The sequence below is a fragment of the Wasmannia auropunctata genome, unplaced genomic scaffold (assembly GCF_000956235.1).
Source record: "Wasmannia auropunctata unplaced genomic scaffold, wasmannia.A_1.0 LD311260.1, whole genome shotgun sequence".
Lineage (NCBI taxonomy): Eukaryota > Metazoa > Arthropoda > Insecta > Hymenoptera > Formicidae > Wasmannia > Wasmannia auropunctata.
The window spans coordinates 1-7,399 of NW_012051630.1; the positions used below are offsets into that span (position 1 = coordinate 1).

The window sequence follows — 7,399 nt, forward strand, 5'->3', positions numbered from 1 at the left end:
GCATTATACATAAAAAAGATCAACGATCAACGTGGTACATGTTTCGATCCAGATTGATCTTTTTCAGTCTCTTTAACGAATAGTAATTACAGATAAAGTATTACACAATAATATATAAATTAATACGTTACATCCGTAGAGTCAAATTTAATAAGAATGTGCTACAATTATGAGAAGTAATGCAATTGAATGTAATGCAATTGAAATCGTCGTTCCAGCAGAATTTCATTGTTTGTTGTATGAAAAATCCAACGGAATGATTGATCAGTTGGCAAGGATTAAAAAATCATTTTTAAAGTCAGAGCCGAATCGAAGCTTCAAGAACAAAGATTTCAATAATGAGTAAGAAAAAAATTGAATACGTTCACTGTAATTGACATCGAACAATTCGATTTTAATTTCTCTCTCACTCATTATTGAAATCTTTGTTCTGGAAGTTTTGATTTGGTTTTGTACTCTGACTTTAAAAATGATTTTTCAATCCTTGCCAACTGATCGATCATTCCGTTGGATTTTTCATACACCAGACAATGAAATTGTGCCGGAGCAAAGGTTTTAATCGCATTATATATCGACGACTTCTCATAATTGCAGCACATTCTTATCAAATTTGACTCTACGGATGTAACGTATTAATTTATATATTATTGTAATATAATATTTTATTTGTAATTACTATTCGTTGAAGTGGCTGAAGAAGACCAATCTAGGTCAAAACATGTACCACGTTTATCGTTGATTTTTTTTATGTATAACGCTTATCGTTAATAGAAATTTTATTTCAATAAAAAACTCTGTTACCCTTGTTTAAATAAACCCGTTAGTTTGACCTAAATCTTAACTTGTTAATGTTTTCACTTGAAAAACGGGACAACTTAAATGCAAGAGAAACAGAAAGGGAAGAGACTTAAGCTGTGTTCATTGAAAATCTATAGTTTATGTTACGTGCACTATAGACTTCAGCACTGGCGGTGAATTTGGGAACATAGCCTCAGTAAGGTGGGAGAGGACGTTTATACATATACAAGCAGAAGTCGCGCGCACTACTTCAGTCTAATACTAACAGATCTAGTGAAGAGTGAAAAGAAAGAGATGAGAGAAGTGGAGAAATCGATTTAGAACAAAGCGTAAGTAATAATTGAAAATAAGAAAAAGAGATAGGATAACTATAATAGAATTTATGGCAAAATATAAACGAAATATCCGGGCTGTGCAGGACTGTGGTTTGGTTGTTATTAGAAGTTTTATTTCTGCGGCTGGAATTATTAAAAGCGGATATGCGGATATACCGGATCAATTTATAAGTCAATTTTTTAAGTGCGGTTAAGTTCAAGGAATATTATAATATATAAGTAATACACGAGAAAAATACGTCCGCTCGCTAAACCGTGTCTCTTAGCCGAATTATTATATACTTCGTTGTCTCGTCGGTCGCCTGATCTATCTTCAACAATCTTCGGTGTCTCACATTATTTACGCAAAGACCTTTAAGTTGCCAGCCGTTAATAATGTTGCCTTTTCTTTTTTAGCGCTTATAAATTGTAATAATTTTTACGATTACGGTTTACATAGTTATTTGGCGCGTACAGGGTTACATTTAAATATTGCTAATTTGCATCCCCCCCCCCGCAGCAGGCCAATTCAATTCAATAAAAATTGAATTAACGTTCACGCATTGTTATTTGTCGACCTATGTGCCAACGAGTCTATTTCTTATGTCTGTCTCGAGACATGTTTATGTGTTTTTCGCGCCGGAATAGCTGAGCGGGTCGGCGAGCCCGTCAGCGTGAACACTTTTAGCTATACTTTGTATTACCTATCGAATTTTCGCAGAATTTTATGATTATAAATTAGGATTGTAACGATACAATGGCCACAGTATTAATAAATACAGAATTAATAAATGTGATAAATATATGTTTTAGACCAAGCATAGAGAACACTATATATATCTATAAATCATGATGACCAACATCATAAATGAAACTGTTATCGCGTGAGTTACAATATATAATTATCAAAAACAGAAATTGCCCACAGCGGTCCTTTACAAGAAAAAGAAAAAATAACAGGCCAATTATATATTTTTTCAGGAACAACAATGTTATTTTGATTGTGTCAATTTTTTACGATCTTTTGACATGTATTAAATGCAACGCCATATTCAGAACCGGTAAGTGTACTTTTATAGCAATTCCTACAATGCAACACGAGTCATTCTCCATACAAGTTGCAGATGCATTATTGTTTAAAAAGCATAAAAGCGAAACCAGCACTTTCCGCTTTTTATATTAAAATTGTGAAAAAATATTTAATCAAGTGTAGCTTTGAACAAATTGCTCGAATTTTTATTTCAATCTTAAGTAGAATCGTAAGGCTCGTAAGTTGTACTCTCATTTAAGATTTGTAAGAACTTATAAACAGGAATTGTAATTCTATGCGTGTAGTAAGATATATGATTATTCCTAAGTATCTATGATTTCTCGTAAATCTTATGGCTAGCAAGAAGTTGTCTCTAAAGATATTACATAAAGTTAGAAGCATTCAGTTATAAATTTCTACAAGTCTCACGAGAACAAATTAGGAGCCTTACGATTCTGCTTAGAAGTGACCTATAAATAATTAAAAATATTAAATATTATTTTTTATACATGTGTTTGTCTCGGAATGATAGTAAAATATATAATTCACTGAAAAAAATAAAGAAACAAATTATTTAAACATCTCTTGAATTTGGAAGTAAAAGAGTAGAAAACTTACAGAAAGCAATTTACATAATTCTAAATATAGGTATATATGACACATTTTAACTGAAAAATTTTTAAATATATAAATAATGTAACTCTATTTTGTTTTTTGATGACTTATCTTCTAAAATAAAATTGCAATTTTAAATATAATACATCAAACAAGATTTATCGTACGGTAGAAAGCAATTCTATTTCTATTCTGTATGCAATTTAAGTTTTTTGTCGCGGCTTGCGTGCTCCATTCATATTTCGCATCCGTTAATTTCTCGCTATTATACATTTTTCCTCACATCTGCAATTGCACCTGTATCCGCACAAAGAGATATTATTCACTATGATGTCTTTTTACATGCTATTAACATAAAAAGACATCCTATCATCTATAGTCGAAGCGTCGAACAGTTTGGAAACATCGAATAATGTGATACTAAAGGAAACGAAATGCGATGATATCTGTTTATCACCTGAATGCATTCACATAGGTTAGTAAAATATGTGTATGGCGAAATTTAAATATCTATTTAAGTATAATGTTTTTACAAGATTAAATATCGTTATACAAGTAATAAATATAAATACTGTATCTTTTACACAAAATTGCGTACGAGATATTGATCATTGCATATTTGGATATAACACGATATATGTATAATAATCTTTTTTTTTTTTAAATTTTCTTACCAAAGATATTTTACATATAAATATTTACTTAGTAAAATATAAATTTTTATGCTTTATAAGAGATAAATTAATATTTTATAAATCATTCCACTCGAACACTAAGAAATCACTATTTTGCTTCGAGATATTGAATTGTACTAATCTGCATATGCAACGTATATATATATATCACAGCCTCTCAAGTACTAAAAAACATGAATCCTAAAGTGGAGCCCTGTGATGATTTTTACAAATTCGCCTGCGGTGGCTTCCTCGAATCCACTTTTATTCCTGACGACCAAAATACGGTGAATACGATCTCTACTATAAATGACAATATTCAGAAACAACGACGGCTCATTCTCGAGCAGGACAGTCCACCAAACGAATTGAGACCATTTAAACTTGCCAAAGACTTCTACAAATCTTGCATTAATAAAAGTAAGCAATTACAACATAAAATTTTTCGTAATTAAATTCGGAAATGCAATAGAATCATTTAAGGGATCCAACGAAATCATAGCACCATAAATATTAAGTTGAAAATTCTATTGATAATTTAACGAAATTGTATGAAGCTTTTGATCTTGCTATATTTCTCTCGAAAAAAAGTATTACTTATAGTTGTGACACTGTAACGCATAATGTATTAGAAGAATAACTGCATCGTAATTATTTTTGCATAAGTCTTTATTTTCAAAGCATTTCGTAGTATCAATCAAAAAGGGAATGAAAGAAACAAAAAATCAAAATAATCCTTTACTTTTTTATTTAATTTCTGAATGCTGTTTCTTTCAGCCGCTATCGAGCAGAGAGGCTTGACATTATTATTGAACAACCTAAAGGAACTCGGTGGCTGGCCCGTTTTGGACAGTGAAGGATCATGGAACGAGAATGACTTTACTTGGATGGATTCAGTCTACAGATTCCGCAGATTTGGGCATTCCTTTTGTTACTTCATTGGTTTTAAAGTAATGAATTCTTACAACTCAACAGAGAATTATTCAAAACGTTGGATCAGCGTAAGGACATAATTTATTCTAAAATACCGGAATAAACTCGGAACAAAGATCATTATTTATAAGTAAATCATATGAAAAGTGAATTAAAGTGATATATATATATATGTATATATATATATATATATTTATATATTTCACTTGAATTATTATATCTACAAGAGCAAAATGAAAAGCTTTCGGCCTGGCATAGAAATGGTACCAGAGATGTTAAAGAGCTATGATTTTTCTTAAGTTTGATCCTTCAGAGGGCCTATCGAAAAAGTTTCAGACAGATTTCAACAGATGCGGTTAGTAGTTTGTTTCTTGTGTTGAAGTAAAGCAAATAAGTTTTGATATTTCTCGAAAAATGAATAAAATCGAATGTCTGCAATTGCAGTCGCAAAACTCCATGAAAATCTTTGGGGATGAGTACTGTGGGTGTGGCAGCAATTCGAAGCGCAACTCTTGGAGTTTTGCGAATGCGTTTCTGATCGACCAGCAAACACGGCACCCATAGCACTGAGAGCTTTTTCATGTGCAAATGTTCGTGTAAAATGTTATGAAAACGATCTATTTCATCAGATGTTTACAATGTCAGCAAGCTCACGCACTTTCACTCGTCGATCATTTAACACGGTATTATGAATTTTTTCGATTTTCTCAGTCGTAGCGGTTTTTGGGCGTCCTGAACGTTCATCGTCATTTACGGACAAACGACCACGTTTGAATTCAGCAGCCCATTTTTTTCAGTGTTGAAAACGATGATAAAGAGTCTCCCAAAGTGGAATCTAGCCCGTTTTTTATTTCCGTTGGCTTTTCGAAACGAAGTATTTTATTACTGCGCGACATTCGATTTTTATTAATTTTTTGAGAAACACCAAAACTTGTTTGCTTTACTCGATAAAAGAGAAACTACTAACCGCATATGTCTGAAACTTTTTCGGTAGGACAACTCAAGGATCAAACTTAAAAAAAATCATAATCATTTGACACCCCCGTGTCATTTTTATGTCAGGCCGAGAACTTTTCACCTTGCCCACGTATATAAACAATTTTTTTCTAAGCCGAATATGGCATTTGTTTCCAAGAAGTACAATAAATAAACATTCATAATTCTTTACAGCTCTTTCGCGCATCGTTCGGTCTTTCGCGCAAATATTTGATTAACGGTTTGGACGATAAATTCGTCCAAGCATATTATGACTACATGGTGGACATTGCTGTTATTCTCGGAGCTAAACTAAGCCAAGCCCGCACTGAACTAAAAGAATCACTTAAATTTGAAATTAAACTCGCGAATGTAAGTCATCTCTTATTAAGCTTAATCACGAAATATCTTCAAATTACAGTTTTGGTAAAATTATTTTTTAAATCATCGATCGATTGAGATTAACATTAATAGATCAGATTAATAAATATGTACGCAGATTTCCTTCGATGAGAAACCATCGCCCAACAATTCCATGACTCTGAATCAGCTGTCTGCTGCCTATCCTAGCATACCGTGGCAGGAATACTTTAACACCATCCTGGCACCGCAAGGACAACTCAATCAGAACGATACAATTAGCGTGCATCACCCAGGGTATCTAAAGAATTTCATACTGCTGATTAGCACGACACCGAAAAGGGTGCAGGCAAACTACGCGTTCTGGAGAGCGATTGCTGCAACGATCAAATATTATGAAACGGATGACATCTGGAAGATTCGGCTGAAGTACTTAAGTAACTTGAAGTTAAACGGTAAGCAAAATAGGCAGCCGAGATGGAAAGAATGCATCGACATTGTTTCCGAAGGAAAGAAACTTCTGTATATTAGCGTCGAGTCGATGTACGTGCGAAAATATTTTAAAGAGGACGCGAAGAAAATCGTACTTGAAATGGCCAATGATGTTAAACAGGAGTTTACAATGATCCTGAAGAAGGTAAGAGAATACATGAAAATTTTAATTTAAGATTATAAAAAAATAAAAGTCTTATCAAGTCTTCTTCGACATTCTTCTAATTTAGGAGTTAAATCTTAAAAATCTTAAGAATTACCCTCTTTTTCATTCTTTTAGTATTTTTCCATTTATTTGAAAATTACAATAAATTGAAATAAATAAACCAAATAAAGAAAATGAGAATGAATTAAAATAGAAAAATTAGAATTTTGGATACATTTCAGTTACCTATATTTATTATTAAGAGATAATATGTTCAAGATATTAAATCTAAAAACATTTATTATAAGTATATTTCGAAACATTAATAAATTTTTGACAAAATTACACGCGTTTTTAGGCGGATTGGATTAATGAGGAGACTAAAAGTTACATTTTAGAAAAAACAGCTGTAACGACTTTAAATATTGCATATCCAGATGAACTGTTGAATGATAGAAAGCTCGAAGAATTTTATGAGAAACTTGAATTGAATGCTGACGATTATATAGGAAACATTTTTAACCTGTCTAACTTTGAAACAAATCTCGAATTCAGTAAACTGAGACAGCCATGGAATAAGACAGAATGGATAAAGCGTGTAAAGCCGGCTGCTGCCAATGCGTTTTACTTATGGCTCGAAAACGAGATTGGTAACTAGAAACAATTCCATAAAAGCACATATTAATATCCCAAATAGCACAGAGAATTTAAAAAAAATTTATTCGTATATTCATTCGTATGTCATTTTGAATTTTTTGATGCAAAAAGAATTCTTTTTGAATCTGAAAATTAACTCAAAATTGATAACATACAATTGAATTTTTTTTTAACTCTCTGTGCTATAAAACCTGGGACATAAATTTATTAGATTATTTTTGCGAATAATTGGCGTATACTTCAACAATTTAATAAAGTCCATGAAATTATATCAGTTTCCCATTCTTTATAATATTTGTCACTATGTACCGAATCATTCTTTTATTTATCTCGTAGAAGTGAACGTGGGTATTATGCAAGGCATATTTTTCAACGATGAACGGCCACATTACATGAACTATGGCGG

At 32.0% G+C, this 7,399-nt stretch overlaps 1 protein-coding gene across 1 annotated transcript; it reads left to right on the forward strand.

Moving 5' to 3' along the window:
* Window positions 1-1,050: 1,050 nt before the first annotated feature.
* Window positions 1,051-7,394, forward strand: LOC105461004 (phosphate-regulating neutral endopeptidase-like; the record flags this gene model as incomplete). The annotated part of the gene is made up of 10 exons (XM_011707502.1): window positions 1,051-1,127; window positions 1,926-1,996; window positions 2,094-2,173; window positions 3,119-3,232; window positions 3,606-3,851; window positions 4,209-4,432; window positions 5,535-5,711; window positions 5,839-6,336; window positions 6,695-6,986; window positions 7,330-7,394. Coding segments are annotated over exons 2-10 (1,731 nt in total), but the record flags the coding sequence as incomplete, so codon positions are not given.
* Between the last annotated feature and the right edge of the window lie 5 nt (window positions 7,395-7,399).